This window comes from Microcaecilia unicolor, unplaced genomic scaffold (genome assembly GCF_901765095.1).
Source record: "Microcaecilia unicolor unplaced genomic scaffold, aMicUni1.1, whole genome shotgun sequence".
NCBI classification, from domain to species: Eukaryota; Metazoa; Chordata; class Amphibia; order Gymnophiona; family Siphonopidae; genus Microcaecilia; species Microcaecilia unicolor.
Genome location: NW_021963093.1, coordinates 14,210 through 31,563, shown reverse-complemented (window position 1 = coordinate 31,563; position 17,354 = coordinate 14,210). Strand labels below are relative to the sequence as shown.

Below are 17,354 nucleotides of genomic sequence, written 5' to 3'. Positions count from 1 at the left end.
GGTACTAAACTGCTTCTCCGTTAAAAAAGGATATGACTGGCATAATCTATGAAGAAGTTTTTTTATGAAGAACTCAAACCATTTTTTAGATGTTCTCTTAGGAGCAATGTCTCCAAATGGGTTAAATTCTACACATACCATGATAATAATAAACCTCGCTCCTAAGCCAGGGTATGTGGAGTATAATCCTAGTTTCTCAAATTAACTGCAAGCAGGATTCCAGTTCTAGTATATATCTGCAGGGACGAATTGTCTGCTACACGGATGGCAGCAGAGAATTTCTGTATCAAAAGGATGTCTCAGCACAGAATGCCATCAAAGGAATTACTGAAGCTGAGAATAATTGGGGTACTAAAAGCTCCTATGATGAAGAATCTGTTGCACTGAAATTGAATGGTTGAAGTTCTAGTAACAGAATCAGCATCTACTGCCTTGGATGGTGAAATTTCCTGTACGGACAATCCCTTATCGAACTTGGCATCAGAAGACGAGTTGTTCCATGAAGTGAAACTCTATTATCTGGACTCCTCTTTTCTTGATGGCACCATGGCAGCTAAGCTACCATGATCATCCTGCTTCATGCTTTTCCAACAGGGCACATTCACTTCAGTCCAATCCCTTATTTAGTTTTTGCTTCGCTTAATCCTTTTCTGTACCCCGAGGGCAGAACGTCTTGTGCTACAGCTTCTCACACGTCTGCCAAGACATCTTTGCATCCCACAATTTAATGGGTGTCTACGGGGGGGGGGGGGGGGGGGGGGGGAGGGAATTTGAGCTGCCTAATAAAGCTTGCTTTTCTTTTTTCTAGAAATGAGAAAAACAGCGAGACTTGAGGATAAGGGCGTAAGAGAAAAGAACCCACAAACAAAAACAGAATATATCTCAGGATGCAAAAAGTATTAATGATGAGAGAGAGCAAAGAGCTGCATCCATATCACAAGAACATACCTGAAAAGACAGTTGTGTGAAGCCCTCGCCTACTCAGAAAAACCTAGGATTTTCTGAGGTTTGGAAATTGCTGTGGCAGCACTGTCAGATTTTGTCACTCACTGGAATGTGATGTTTGTAGAGAGCTAGAATGTCATGTGACCTTCAGGCTAACACTGTTTAAAAAAAAATAATAATGCTCATTCCTTTCAAAGGCTCGTAACAATCGGTCCCTTTGCTGCAAGATGCAATTTAACTTCTTGGGGTTTTTTTTAAACCAATTTGTCTGTACAGTTTGAAATGCGCTGATCCCCCAACATCACTTTCTTTTCCCGTTTACTGGCAAATCCAAAAGGAGGAGGATTTAGGAGCAGCCAATCTTTCTAATTATTAGAAGTATATATGTTACCTTATAGAAGGCTCCTGCCTAAAGTCTTTACTCCTGCAGTCTGCCCTGTTTAAATTCAGCCACCTGAACCTGACTTATAAATGGCAGAGCTATCCTCAGAGTGTAATGGAATCAGCACAGACCTACAAATCCATGTTCCCAGCAGCAACATGAAAATAAAAGCCAGTAAACCTGAAGACAACAGGGGATAGCTTTTAAGCATTAAAATGTGGTCCCCTTAAGGGAAAAAGAGTTCTCACTATGGGTAAAGCAGATGCACAATAAATATAAGAAGAATGTGCTAGTTACCATAAATCAGCTAAAGAATTAATACTTCTTTTTGCTGGATTTATGAAGCTTTGGTGTTACCTTTACAGCAGTTCTATTCCACTAGAAGTATTGTTCAGATGAAGAGACCTAAAATAAGTAGACATCACTGATTTTTAAACTTTTCATGTGGTAAACTAAAGAATGTTCAAAAACAAAAAGTTCACAAATGTAAAAACCTGTAAAACATTCAATTTATAGAAAATATTTCTTCTCCTTAAAAATGTTTAAAGCTTAGAAAAGTCAGAAGTTACCTTAAAAATAGAATTTTGAGCACCTGTTTTCTTCTCATAACAGCATATAAGATCATGGTGAAATAACAGCATAAGTGATAGCCTTCCATAGGTATCAGTTGCACTTATGCTCCCATTTTCTACGTATTATTATATTTCCAATTATGGTCATAGATTTCTAATTTTCTGTAGATTATAGGTTATTCTTGGGGACCAAGATAGATTCAATGGTAAAACACCTTAAGTAACTTAACAGTCAATTTGAAGTGCTTCGCCTGCATTTCCATGAAGATGAATCTTCATCCTGGAGCCTTGTAAATTTTGGGCCCAGAAAGAACCACCAACCAAAACCAAGGAGAACACAAACAACAGATTCCACGTAATAGCCATCCAGTGTAGTAACACAAGTGCCACCCAGCTGTGTACAAAGCTGTAGGAATGCAAAACAAAAGAAAAAAAAAACTGTGTTACACACTTGTGATGCGAAATATATTTTACACATTATTCAGTTAGGCCACTATATTCTGATCTGTCTTTCTGTTCAAACATCAGACCTAGTCCCTGGCAATTTTTCTCATGCACTCAAAAGATATGACTACAGTCTCTGCCCCTCAAATCAAACAGTGCTTACATGGTTATATTTTGCAGGATTAGAGGCCTTAGTAGAGGAGTAGCCTAGTGGTTAGTGCAGTGGACTTTGACCCTGGGGAACTGAGTTCGATTTCCACTGCAGCTCCTTGTGACTCTGGGCAAGTCATTTAACCCTCCATTGCCCCTAGTACAAAATAAGTACCTGTACATATGTAAACCGCTTTGAATGTAGTTGCAAAAACCTCAGAAATGCGGTATATCAAGTCCCATTTCCCTTTCCCATTATAATGTGAACATCAGGTTACAATGATAAGAAAAAAAAAAGTTATTACCTGCTAATTTTCTTTCTTTGAGTCCTCCAGACTAGTCCAGATGCTTGTGTTTGAGCTGTCCTGTCAGCAGGGGTTCTGGACTGGTCTGGAGGAGCTGAAGGAAAGAAATTAGCAGGTAAAAACTAACTTTCCCTTTCCTTATCATCGCACCAGACCAGACCTTACTGAAGGTGGGATATTAAAATCCCTGCTGTTAACACTTTGGCCACATCACTTCAAGCTCGAACATCTAATCTGTAGTGCATAGCTTTCCAGGTTGCTGCTTTGCAAATTTCATGAGGAGGAACTAAGGAGTGCTCTGTCCAAGAAGCAGATTGACCTCTTGTAAAATGAGCTTTCAAAAATTTCTCGAACTTCATCATGTGTCCCACATCTAATTTGTACTACCCTGATTTTTAAGATCCTGAAAAACAGATAAGAAGATGGTCTAACTCAGATGGAAGGCAATATCATTTTGGGAAGGAAGAATGGAACCAGTTTAAGCACCATTTTATCTTTTTTAAAGACCTAAAAAGGGTCTCTACGGGACAAGGCCTGCAATTCTGAAATTTGCCTAGACGAACAAATAGCTACAAGAAAAACATCTTAAGTGTGATATCTTAAAGTTATGGCATCCAGAGGTTTGAAAGGAAGCTGAACTAAGGTAGATAAAACCAAGTTTAAATCCCAGTAAACAATCAATGGACCACATAATGGATTGATAAGTTTAACTGTGCAGAAAAACATTATAACATCTGGATGTGAAGCCAAGATCTTTCCCTTTACTAGATCTCAAAAACAGGACAACCAGTTGTACCTTCAATAATGTGGATGGCAGTCTCTTGTCCAAACTATCTTATAAGAACACAAAATATCTGTAACAGAAGAATGCAGAGGAATACACATACATATCTTGACACCAATTCTCAAAAATCCTCCAGACTAAATATAAACTTTTCTGGAATGTAAGAAGGTGCTATCACCTTACTCAAATAGCCTTTCTTCGACTTCCCCCTCTCAAGAGCCAAGCTGTAAGACAAAACTGAGATGTATCTGGCATGCTGATCCTCTACTTTCAGATACATCAAGTCCCCATATCATGGCGTTCTTGGCCAGTCCAAAAGTAATCAACACTTCTAGACCCTGATGCTTCTTTGTTCCTTGAATGACTGCCTATGAGTAGCCACAGCAGAAATACATACAGAAGATCCAGCTGTGGCCATGGTTGCATTAAGGTATCTAGTCCTTTTGATTTCCAATCCTTTCTCCAACTGAAAAAGGTTGGCAACAGGACATGTGAAGGTTCCATCAGGTCCATAGATTTGATAGCCCCAACATGTACCACTTCTAAGAAGATGGACTCAATTCTCTTGGATCCACAAATTCCTGCCGAGACAATCCATCCAGATATTTTGGGTCTCAGCCACATGTGCCACTGAGATGTTTTTCCAGATTCTCCTCAACCCAATCCATCAACATCTCTTCTGCCACTTGCAGTCTTCTTGCTTCTCTTTGTTGACATAGGCTAACTCCATCACATTGTGAGGAGAGAATCTTTACTGCTATATTTTGAAGTTGCTGACTAAACTCCAGGCAAGTGGATTGCCCGTGCTTCCAGATGGTAGATTGACCAATGAGCTTCCACTGAGGACCATCGGACCTTGTGCCCATTTGTCGAGACAATGTGTTCACCAAACTACGAGTCTTTTATCCATCATCACAAGGATCCAATTTGAGGTTTCCAAACTCTTTCCTCTGGACAGATTGTTGCTATGTAGCACTAGTCGAGACTGTCCTCTAGTGCTAGTGATAGACAAGGTGGAAATCTTGACTAAGGAGATCATTGATAAAGGCCTCGTGTATCCCTGCCCACGGCACTAACTCTAAGGTCACAGCCATTGATCCTAACACAAAGGTAATGCCAAACCATGTGAGGTTTCTGATCTGAGACTGTAGCTTTTCCCTTCTCACTGAGGGAAGAAACATTTTTAGACTTGGAAAGTGTTTAACTTGCTCACAAATATTCCAAAATTTGGCTCATGAAGAAATTGACAACCCAACCCTTGTGAGAAATGCACCACTCGCTGTGTGACTATTTCGCTTTCCTTACTAACCAAGTCATCTAAATTATGGTGGCCCAAAATTCCCTTTTTGCTTAAGGCGGCTACCACCACCATCATCCCCTTGTAAATGTACACAGTGCCGTGGCCAGTCAAAGGTAAAGCACAAAACTGGAAATGCTGTCCTAAGATTGTATACCTCAGGTAATGTTGATGAGACTTCCTTATGGGGATGTGTAAGTAAGCTTCTGTTACTTTTTTAGATTTAAGAAACCATCCTTGCTGCACAGCCACAATAGCTGATCTTAAAAGTTTCCATTTGAGAACTTGGAACCTTGAAAATCTGTTGACTGCTTTGAGAGAAGAATCAGACAGAAGGCTGAGTGGAGGAGCAGCCTAATGTTTAGTACAGTGGCCAGAAAATCAGGAAAGTGGGTTTGATTTCCACTGCAGCTCCTTGAAACTCTGGGCAAGTCACTTAGATCTCCATTGCCCCAGGTACAAAATAAATACATATATATAATATGTAAACCGCTTTGATTGTAACCACAAAAAGGCAGTATATCAAAAACCCATCCCCCCCTCTATGGAAATATTCAATTTATTTTGTAAGGTCCTGTTCTCTCTTCTGGAGGCAAATTAGAACTACCATTTCTAACTGAAATAATCTGAATAAGGTCTGTCAGACTGCTGCCACTTTTAGGCAAGAACAGAGAATTCCAGAAAAACGTCGAGAAGAAGCCAAGCAAACTCCAGAGCACAACTGTCCCAAATAAAGATCTGTGGTAATCTGGGTCCAGCTCTGATAAAATGAATTTAGTTGATCTCCTACCAAAAGGCACCACAGAGCAGGCCCACAAACCTTCATTGTGAACTCTTGGTAGTACCCAACATTGTTACAGAGAAATCTCAGCCTTATCTACAGCTACTTTGAAAGGACTGACCTCAGAAAGGCCAAAGCAAGGTAGCAGACCAGATGGAAGTAGTCTGTAAATTAATTTATTAGGTAACTACAACACATGGAAGAGAGAAAAAATGGTCATTACATTAGTGGAGAATCCATTTTCAGACACTATTTTGGTTTTAATTGTCCCTGACATAGCCCACGTGGAGGGCGAAACATGGCTGCATCGGGTATTGTTTTTTAATCCTTCCACGTGTCGTATTTATCTAATAAATTAAATTTAAAGGTCAGTTATCTTGCTTCCACCTTGGTGTTTGGGGACCAACTGCCTTGTTGCTTTCTTGGACTGAACTCTGAAGGGAAATCTACTGTGCTGAGCAGCACCCACTCTTCCTGATCTCTAACTCCTGGACTCCCTTAATGCGTCTTACAAAAACATCATTAAAACCTCTAAAAGAAAGTTTGGGGTGATCTTTTGGAAGCTTGGGAAACGTGGACTCAGACTTTTAGACAATTTTTCTAAACGCTCACTAAAAAGCAAACCTCCTTTAAAAGGTAATTTACTGAGATGCGTTTTAGAAGTAACATCTGCAGACCATACATATATCTGAGCCAGAGATAGCACTAAGAATCTACAAGGGAGTGCCTTTTTTTTTTTTTTGCTGAATCTCTGATTAAATCATATAAAAGCATCCACTAAATAGGTCAAGCTCAAATCTAAAAAGGTGGTACCTGGATCATCCCCTGCTGACGTCTGCATAGCTTTTTCTACCAATTGCTCTATCACCTAATATATGCCCAAGCTACCTAGCCTTTACAAACAGCTGTCTGCAAAGATAATGCAGAGACTTCAAACACTTGCTACAAAATAGAACATTCTGTGGTCCTGAAGATGGTAAAATTATGTATAATCATACCTGATAATTTTCTTTCCATTAATCATAGCTGATCAATCCATAGACTGGTGGGTTGTGTCCATCTACCAGCAGGTGGAGATAGAGAGCAAACTTTTGCCTCCCTATATGTGGTCATGTGCTGCCGGAAACTCCTCAGTATGTCGATATCAAAGCTCCATCCGCAGGACTCAGCACTTAGAGAATTACACCCACGAAGGGACACTCTGCCCAGCTCACCACCGCCGAAACGGGGGAGGGGAATTAACCCAGCTCATCCCCACACAAGTGGGGGAGGGGAATCCGTCCAGCTCATCCCCGCGGAGCGGGGGAGGGACACCACACCCGCCGATGCGGGGGGATCTGGCTTATCCTGCAACCGCAACCGCGGGAGGAGCTGACTGACCCTAACACCGCCGAAGCGGGAGGGGTACAAAGCTGCCCTACAGCCGCACGAAGCGGGAGGGAGTGCCGGCAGAATTTATGTCTCAATCCAGCCCCGTAAAACGGGGGGGAGAGGAATGCAGCAGCTCACTGTAACACAAACTCGTCTCAACTCTTGAAGAATCCAAGTGAAAAAACTTGAACACGAAGTCTTTCTGAAGTAACTGAAGACTAAACTTGAACCTGAAATGCAACCAGAATAAAAACAGTACAGATATCTGGGAGGGGCTATGGATTGATCAGCTATGATTAATGGAAAGAAAATTATCAGGTATGATTATACATAATTTTACCTTCCATATCATCAAGCTGATCAATCCATAGACTGGTGGGATGTACCGAAGCAGTACTCACCCAGGGCGGGACATTGAAATCCCTGACCTCAACACTGAAGCTCCAAACCGGGCCTCCGCCCGTGCAGCCACCGCCAAACGGTAAGCTTGGAGAATGTATGAGCCGAAGCCCAAGTTGCCGCCTTGCATATCTCTTCCAAGGAGACGGATCCGGCCTCTGCCATCGAGGCCGCCTGAGCTCTCATGGAGAGAGCCTTCAGCTGGATAGGCGGCACCTTCCTTGCGGCCACATAAGCCGCTGCAATGGCTTCCTTGACCCATCTTGCCACTGTAGGCTTAGCAGCCTGCAGACCCTTACGAGGACCTGCAAACAGGACAAACAGATGATCCGATTTCCGGAAATCATTGGTCACTTCCAAGTATCTGATGATGACTCGCCTCACATCCAGATATTTAAGAGCAGAGTACTCCTCTGGGTAGTCCTCCCTACGAAAGGAAGGGAGACAGAGCTGCTGATTCACATGGAAGCGAGAAACAATCTTAGCCAGAAAGGAAGGCACTGTGCGAATAGTCACTCCTGCCTCAGTGAACTGCAGAAAAGGCTCTCGACATGAGAGCGCCTGGAGCTCGGAAACTCTTCTGGCTGAAGTGATAGCCACCAAAAAAGACTGCTTTCCACGTCAGGTCTTTCAGAGATGCCCTTGATAAGGGTTCAAAAGGCGGCTTCTGCAATGCTCTTAGCACCAGGTTGAGATTCCACGCAGGCACCACTGAGTGCCAAGGAAGGCGCAGGTGATTAACTCCCTTGAGAAAGCGCACCACATCTGGCTGCGAAGCCAGGGAAGCACCCTTCAGGCGGCCCCTGAAGCAAGCCAGAGCCGCTACCTGGACTTTAAGGGAACTGAGCGACAGGCCTTTCTCCAGACCTTCTAGCAGGAACGCCAACACTGAAGAAATTGGAGCAGTGAAGGGAGAAAGTGAGCCTGCTTCACACCACGCTGCAAAAATACGCCAAACCCTGGCGTAAGCAGTAGAAGTAGAGCGCTTCCTCGCTCTCAGCATAGTGGCGATGACCTTGTCTGAGAAGCCCTTCTTCCTCAGACGCTGCCGCTCAATAGCCAGGCCGTAAGACCAAAGGGGGAGGGATCCTCCATCACCACGGGACCCTGATGTAACAGGCCCTGCTCCACTGGCAGCCGCAGAGGATCGTCGACTGAGAGCCTGATCAAGTCCGCATACCAGGGACGTCTGGGCCAATCCAGACCCACCAGGATTACCCTGCCGGGATGCTTTGCCACCCGGTCTAGCACCCTGCCCAACATGGGCCAGGGCGGGAACACATAGAGGAGCTCTTGTGTCGGCCACTGTTGGAGAAGAACATCTACTCCCAGGGATCGAGGGTCCCGTCCTCTGCTGAAAAAGCGCGGCACTTGGCAATTGGCCGATGACGCCATCAGATCTAGGCTCGGCTGGCCCCAGCGCTTCGTGATGTCCAAGAACGCCTGAGCAGATAGCTGCCACTCTCCGGGCTCCAAGGTATGGCGACTGAGAAAGTCCGCCTTGACATTCATGACTCCGGCAATGTGGGCCGCTGAAAGCTGCTCCAGGTTCGCTTCCCCCCACTGGCAAAGATTCATAGCCTCCTTGGCTAGAGGGGCGCTCTTGGTACCTCCCTGGCGGTTGACATAGGCCACAGCCGTGGCATTGTCCGACAGGACCCGTACAGGCTTCAACACCAGTACCGGGATGAACTCCAAAAGCGCCAACCGAATGGCTCTGAGTTCCAGGAGGTTGATAGACCACTTTGCCTCTGCAGGAGACCAGAGCCCCTGCGCTGTCCTTCCCAAGCAGTGGGCTCCCCAGCCCGACAAAGAGGCGTCCGTCGTGACGACAATCCACTCTGGGGTCACCAGAGGCATTCCCGCAGACAACTTGTCTGTCTGCATCCACCAGCTCAGCGCCTTGCGCACTGCTGGGACCAAGGGAAGGCGCACAGCATAATCCTCCGACATCGGAGTCCAGCGCTGCAGCAAAGAGTGTTGAAGTGGTCTCATATGAGCCCTGGCCCAGGGCACTACTTCCATCGTGGCCGTCATAGAGCCCAACAGCTGCACATAGTCCCAAGCCCGAAGAGGAGAGGCTACTAGGAACTGGTCCACCTGAGCCTGAAGTTTGACAATCCGATTGTCTGGCAGGAACACTCTGCCCACTTGGGTGTCGAATCGAACTCCCAGGTACTCCAGGGACTGAGTCGGGCGCAGCTGGCTCTTCTCCCAGTTGATGATCCATCCCAGGGAGCTCAAAAGAGCAACTACCCGGTCCACAGCTTAGCCGCACTCTGCATAAGAGGGGGCTCGGATCAACCAGTCGTCCAGATAAGGATGGACTTGTACCCCTTCCTTTCGTAGGAAGGCCGCGATGACCACCATTACTTTGGAAAAGGTCCGCGGAGCAGTAGCCAACCCGAATGGGAGGGCTCTGAACTGGAAGTGTCGTCCCAGGACTGCAAAACGCAGAAAGCGTTGATGAGGAGGCCAGATGGGAATATGCAGGTACGCTTCCTTGATGTCCAAGGAGGCCAAGAACTCTCCTGCCTTCACTGCCGCTATAACAGAGCGGAGAGTCTCCATGCGAAAGTGCCGCACTTTCAAGGCCCGATTGATCCCTTTGAGGTCGAGGATAGGCCGGACAGAACCTCCTTTCTTTGGTACCACAAAGTAAATGGAGTAACGTCCCTTGCCAAGCTGACTTTCTGGCACCGGAACGACCGCGCCCAGGCGGATCAGATTGTCCAAGGTCTGCTGCACTGCCACAGCTTTGACCGGAGACTTGCAGGGAGAGAGTACGAACCCGTCTCTTAAGGGTCGGCAGAACTCTAGCTTGTAGCCGTCTCTGATGACTTCCAGCACCCACGCGTCTGAAGTTATTGTGGTCCACTTGCCCCGAAACGAGGACAGCCGTCCTCCAATCTGCACTGGGGCGTGGACCAAGGCCCCGTCATTGGGTACGAGACCCTGGGGGAGGACCGGAGGGAGCACCTCCGGGACGGCGGTCTCTGCGAAAGGAATGCTGCTTGGGGGAGAATTCCTCTTGAAGGAAGAGGGGGCAGAGGAACCCGACTTGCCCGGGCGGTACCGACGGGCTTCCTGCAACCGTCCTCTGGAGGTACCGGGACGAGTACTAGCCCGAGCCCTGACCTCTGGTAATTTCTTGCCCTTAGACGTGCCGAGATCGGTCACGATTTTGTCCAGCTCGACCCCAAAGAGCAGCTTGCCTTTAAAAGGCAATCTAGCCAGGCGGGATTTAGAGGCGTGGTCAGCAGACCAATGTTTCAGCCAAAGCCACCGCCGCGCAGAGACTGTCTGAGCCATGCCTTTAGCTGAGGCTCTCAAGACATCATACAGCAAGTCTGCCAAATAGGCTAAGCCCGATTCCAGGGCCGGCCAATCAGCCCTCAAGGAATGATCCGAGGGGGAAGCCCGCTGCACCATAGTCAGGCACGCCCTGGCCACATAGGAGCCGCAAACTGAGGCCTGCAAACTTAAAGCAGCTGCCTCAAAGGACGACCTTAAGGCCGCCTCCAATCTTCTGTCTTGGACGTCCTTTAGGGCCGTGCCACCTTCCACCGGCAACGCCGTTTTCTTAGTCACCGCAGTGATTAAAGAATCCACGGTAGACCACAGATAGGCCTCACGTTCACTCACAGCCAAAGGATAGAGGCGGGACATAGCCCTAGCCACTTTAAGGCTCGCTTCCGGGACATCCCATTGAGCCGAAATTAAGGTGTGCATGGCATCATGCACGTGGAAGGTTCTAGGCGGGCGCTTCGTCCCCAGCATAATGGCAGAGCCAACAGGGGCTGAGGGAGAGACGTCCTCCGGAGAGGAAATCTTCAAAGTGTCCATGGCCTGTAACAACAGGTTGGGCAAATCCTCTGGGCTAAAAAGCCGCGCTGAAGAGGGGTCATCCGCTCCATCCGAGCGGGGATCTATCTCCTCCAAGGAATCCGCAAGGACCGTTGGGAGACCTCAGACACGCTGCCCTCATCTACATCGGAGGAGACAAAGTCCTCCAAGGCCTGGGAATCAACCCGAGGGCGTTACCTCTGGGAACCTCAACCTCTTTACCAGACGAGGGAGCAGGGGCAGCGTTTTGCATGAGGAAAGCCTGATGCAGCAGCAAAACAAACTCGGGGGAGAAACCCCTCAGACTGTGCACTTCCGCAGCCTGGGCAACAGCCCTAGACGCACCCTCAACCGGCGCTCACACGAGCGGGGGAGAGACATGCTGCGCATCCAAAATGGCGTCCGGCGCGACACTCCGCGAAGGAGCCGTGCGGGGAAAAAACGGCGCTTAACTTTAGCCGCTTTTGTGCCGTCGCCCAAATTAAGGGCGTTCATGGCATTAATGTCTCCAACCTCAAGGGCGGCCCACGAAGAAGCCGTCCGAGCCGCGTGGCCGGCCAAGATGGCGGAGGCGAAGAGCGGGGGATGGGCGTTTATGGCGGGAAAAACTGCCACGCCGGAGGAAGGACCGGGACATTCATCGGTCACTAAACTGTCACCCATCAAGGGCGAATCAGACTGTAAAACCCCCGCATCCCCTTTAGAAGCGCTCCAGCGATCCGGGGAGCGACCCTTTGCGCCCTCGCCCTCCGACGCCATATGCCACGAGGAGAAGAATCGGGGAACCCCCTGCCCGCTATAAAAAGGTAAAATTACCTGCTTGCCGCTCCGAGCTGTAACGAACTGGTGTCCCAGTGAGTAGCTGCAATGAACGTTTAAATAAACGTCGAAATAAATGCCTTTAAGGACGTTTAAAATTTTTTTTTTTTTTTTTTTAACGGAGCCAGCGGGAGGGGGGAGAAAAGGAGGGACCTGGCACCACCAGGTTTGCACTTGCTCAAAAGAGCCCTCAACCCCAGGCCTCAACAAAACCTAAGGATTAGGCTTGGAGGCCTAGCCAGAGCTGCTGCTGTGTGTGACCACCACCTGCTGAGATAGAGAACATACTGAGGAGTTTCCGGCAGCACATGACCACATATAGGGAGGCAAAAGTTTGCTCTCTATCTCCACCTGCTGGTAGATGGACACAACCCACCAGTCTATGGATTGATCAGCTTGATGATATGGAACTTTCAATACTGTCTCTCACTCAACCATAGCAGTCTTCTTTGTCACAGTCAAAAAACCACCACATCTGCCTTAAACAGTTTGAATTTTTCAGACTGCTGAGAGGATACCAGGTAAAGAAAAGCCATAGACCGCTTAACATAAAAAACTGGCATCTGGAACCTCCCATTCTACAGAAATATCATCTTTCGCCTGAAGAATAGGGAATGCTATGGAAGGCTTTCCGATACCAAAGAAAAGGGGGTCCAAGGAACCAGAACTAAAATGGGGCTTATTCATTGAAATCTTAAGGGTGGACAAAATCCAGGAAATTAAAGTCCTCCTTACCAAAATATAGATCACAGAAAGATCCTCTTCTTGCGAAACTTCAACTCTCTCGGAGAGGATGTTTTCCTCTAGTCCAAACTACTGCTCTGCCAATTTAAATTTAGTTCCTCCTCTACTCCAGAGTCTACATAATCCTAATCTTCTTCCCTTCCCAACTGGGGCAATTATCCAGGGTTGTGGAGTCGGAAGCAATTTTGTGAGGAGTCTGAGTCAAAGTTGGTAAAAATGCACTGACTCCAGATTCAAAATAAAAACTTGCAACATTATAATATATGGTAAATGTAAGCTATAATTACCATTACTTTAGATTCAGCACAAAAAAAAATTAAAACCTAAATATCAGTAGGAGCTGGAGTCTGAATCAGACAGTAGGAAAATAGAGGAGCGAGTTGGAGTCAAAGGTTTGGTGTACCATTTCTACAACCCCGTGCTTAACAGCTAGGAGAAGCAGCAACATAAGGTAAAGCAAAACTAGTAGAGTAAATCTCTACCCATACAAAATGCACTATATAAGAAGAAAATACATTCAGGTGAGGAAACTTTGACAACACCTAAGTCCTGGGAACTACCAGCAAGAGAAGGCTCTATCTTTGCCAGCGAGGAGGGAGACAACTGAAGAGGCTCCTCTTTGACAACGGCCATGGGCACTGCAAACTTAGCAGTGATTCCTGCCAAAATTGTGTCTGCCACCACTTTAGCCATTAATTAGCAGCTGTGCTAGGCCAGATGAACCAGAGCACTGCTTATCCCTTTGACACCAAGAGAATTCTCCCATCACAAAAGGAAAATCACAGCTTTTCTCCCATCACAATGCATTTCCCACCCCCACAGTAGCTGACCCTCACAATCCAGTTGTTTTTATCTTGCAGCACTACTATAGTGAAAACACATCAGCAACCCTGCACAGAGGCTAGTCTGATAAAGAAAACCAATGGAGCCAAAAACAAAAGCCTTTCCATAGCAGATTCCCCCCGATAAACCACATTGGGTAAATAAAAATCAAAAAAACAACCGATAGAGGCAACTGCTAATCAAGCTGTCTATTGAGCAGCAATTACATTCAGGCACTCAAGGCTTTCTCTCCAAGGGAAAGGTCCAAGGCACAAAATAAACTTAGTCCCTTAAGAAAAGTGTTGGTTTGCTTTGGTTGAGGGACCTGGAATCCCCTTCACTTTTTTTTTTTTTTTTTTTTGATTACAAATAAGACTGACCAAGAGAAAAAGGAAATAAAGTCCTACCAAACTATACATGGAAAGCCTACCACCTGCTGGAGACAGAGAAATACTAACTGGCCAAGTGGTTGCACAGGGTTCTTAAGTGATGACATCATAGCTCAGTAGTTCTCAGTTTCCACCTGCTGGCTGGACAGCACAAACCCAAGTATCTGGTCTAATCTTGAGGGACAAGGAGAAATTAGATCTTACCTGCTAATTTGCTTTCCTTTAGTCCCTCCGGACCGGACCAGGATTGGACTGATGGGTTGTGCTCGCCTACCAGCAGGTGGAGACTGAGAAAAAACTCTGACTCTAGAGAGCCAATAGGAGCCCTGGCCATGTGACCTTAGCCTCAGTATTTGAATAACAAAGCAGGAAAGAGAGAAAGACCTTCTGTGCCGTATGGAATCCTAGCAGCCACAAAGCACTCGGCAATGCCAAGTATCAGAGCTCACCAGCAACTCTCACCAGAGAAGTGGTATGGCCCGATATGTATTACAGCTCACCAGCAACTCTCACTAGAGAAGTGGTATGGCTCACTTGTACTATAGCTCACCAGCAACTCTCACCAGAGAAGCGATATGGCTCACATGTAATATAGCTCACCAGCAACTCTCCCCAGAGAAGTGGTATGGCTCACGCATAATATAGCTCACCCGCAACTCTCCCCAGAAAGTGGTATGGCTCACGCATAATATAGCTCACCCGCAACTCTCACCAGAGAAGTGGTATGGCTCACTTGTCTTATAGCTCACCAGCAACTCTCACCAGAGAAGTGGTATGGCCCACTTAAGATTTTATATATATTCCATCAACTGAGCTTACCAGCAACTCTCACCAGAAAAGTGGTAAATCATATTTAAGGTTTTATAGATATTCCAGCAACTGAGCTCAGCCACAACTCTCACCAGAGAAGTGGTATGGCGTATTTAAGGTTTTATAGATAGATTCCAGCAATTGAGCTCACCAGCAACCACCAGAGAAGTGGTATAGACCACGTAAAGTTCTGTATATATATAGTATTGTTCCACGAATCGTAAAGGAATGAATACACTTCCTACTGAATACACTTCCTACTTAATAAAAGAAGCTAAAGAGTAGAGAGAACATGGGAGGGGCCTGGTCCGGTCCGGAGGGACTAAAGGAAAGCAAATTAGCAGGTAAGATCTAATTTCTCCTTCCTTAGCGTCCCTCCGGACCGGACCAGGATTGGACTGATGGGAAGTACCAAAGCAGTAATCTGAAGGGAGGGACCCTATGAAAACTGCAGAGAAATGTTCATGCTGCATAGGCCACCTGGCGACAACTAACATGTAGTGTGTCCCAATGAGCAAAATAAAATGAAACTAGGACTAAGTTGCCAACTTACCAATGTGCACCGAGAGCACCAAAAATCGCCGTAGTAAGAATAGAGCCCGCTTCTGAAGTTGTGGAATATGTTGTAATACGCTGTGGAACTGCCCTCTCAGCGAGAAGAGAAATAGACATTCTCATTTCCTTGATCCTTCGCGATATAGCGGGTTAGAAACAATGAAAAACTTTTACGCCTACTGGCTAGAAGGACAAAACCAATAAGAAAAAACCGATTGGGAAAGGTGAAAACTTTAAACTACAGCAGACCGAAAAGAAGTTACCAACCGTAGAAGTATTCCACACATAGATCTACTTGCTGCAATGGCTACTGGGAAACACTGCTTGAAGAGGAAAACTTTATAGAAAAAGTTATGGCTACTAGAAAACAGAACTTTAAGAGTCTGTTCACCTAGTTCACCTAGCTGGTGGACGAAGCGGGAGGTACAGGTGCAGGACTCCTTTAAGAAACCGCTTTGACAGTGGATGCTGCATAAGCGTGCGGTTGTCAACAGTATCATGCATCACTGATAGAGCTGCCAAATGAACTCTAATGGATGAGTAAGACAGACAAGATTTCGCAAGATGCAGAAGATATTCCAAAACATGCAAAATGGATACTATTTGTGGAATGAAGTGGCGAGAGGAGTACCACAGAGTGAACCGTCGCCACTTTGATTCATAGGACTTTAATGTAGATTTCTGTCTGGAAGCAATTAAAACTTGAAGTACTTCCTGCGAAAATATCAAAGATGTTGCAGACCCAGTAACCACGCCATAAGTTTGAGTGACTGGGGGTCCGGATGTAGAAGGGTGCCTTGGTTCTGCGTAAACACCTAGTGAGATGATGGAAGAAACGCATAAAGAAGGCTGAAAAACCCCTGCTGGACGTTGGCATCTGTCCCTGTCTCCGTCAAGACTGTTGCTGAACGGAAGAAGCAAGAAATGTTCGTGAGCCTGAAGGCAAAAAGAGATAGCCCTGAAGTGTCGCAGTGAGGAAGTAAGGCTGAAAAAATGAGAGTCCATTCACCTAAATGCAGGGTGACACAACTAAGAAAAAATGAGTACAAACTCAAGAGTATACTCTTAACTCCTCCTTGGCGGATGACATAACCCATTGCCATGGCAAGGACCAACATAGCTCTCTCCGCCTTGTTTGTCAGTAGGGAAAACAAAATTCACCCGAAGGTAAAACGAATTGCTGAGGTCCCCCAGAAAAAAAATATATACAAACAAGCTTCTGCCAAAAAGTGTACTGCACGAAGCATCCCAATGACAGAACTAAGGTTCTTGAGATAACTAGATGACACTTAAATAGTGCGATTGATGACCATGAGATTCGCAATAGGATGAAGGAAAATTCCTTCTTGGGCATTAGAAAGTAAAATTGCATTCTGCAGAATAGAGCGAGGAAATGGCCGAAGGCCCAAGGTCACCAAGAAAAATATAAACTGGGATGTTTGCAGAGGAGACAAAAGACTGTGCGCCAACCTGACTAAACAAAGAGAAAATCAGAGATATCTGATGAGAGATCAAATGAGAGATCAAATGAGAGGCCTGGCTACAATCACCACCCAACCTAGAGACTGTAAGAAATGCAACACCCGGTGCGTGACCTGAGAACTCTGCTGATAAGACTTTCTCCAATTAGGCAGTCGTCTAGGTAAGAATGAAATGACCCTAAGAGCGCAATGAACATCCTCTTAGATCTATAAAAGAACGGAAGAGAGAGTACTGCTGAAAATGACCGGTTAATGCATAAGCAAAAAACTAGCCATTCTCTGGATCCTGAGGAGAAGAGGAAGGGTGACCAAGGACACCAGTTAAATAGGGCTACAAACTCCAACCCTATCTCTATGGCGTTCCATAGTTGGGTAAGTTCTGAATATAGAACGTTCTGAATATAGGAGTCCACCAGCTATGGTAGTACGCTCCGGACAGAAAAAAATTGTCCCAGTAT

The 17,354-nt window shown here is 46.1% G+C and overlaps 1 protein-coding gene across 1 annotated transcript in view; it reads right to left on the bottom strand.

The window, feature by feature from the left end:
- Positions 1 to 780: 780 nt before the first annotated feature.
- LOC115458926 (acetyl-coenzyme A transporter 1-like) overlaps positions 781 to 17,354 on the bottom strand; it is a gene marked incomplete at its 5' end in the record, with an annotated part of 28,690 nt that continues 12,116 nt past the window's right edge. Inside the window, 1 exon segment of the mRNA XM_030188782.1 lies at positions 781 to 2,305. Within this exon segment, the coding sequence (XP_030044642.1) occupies positions 2,132 to 2,305 (174 nt within the window).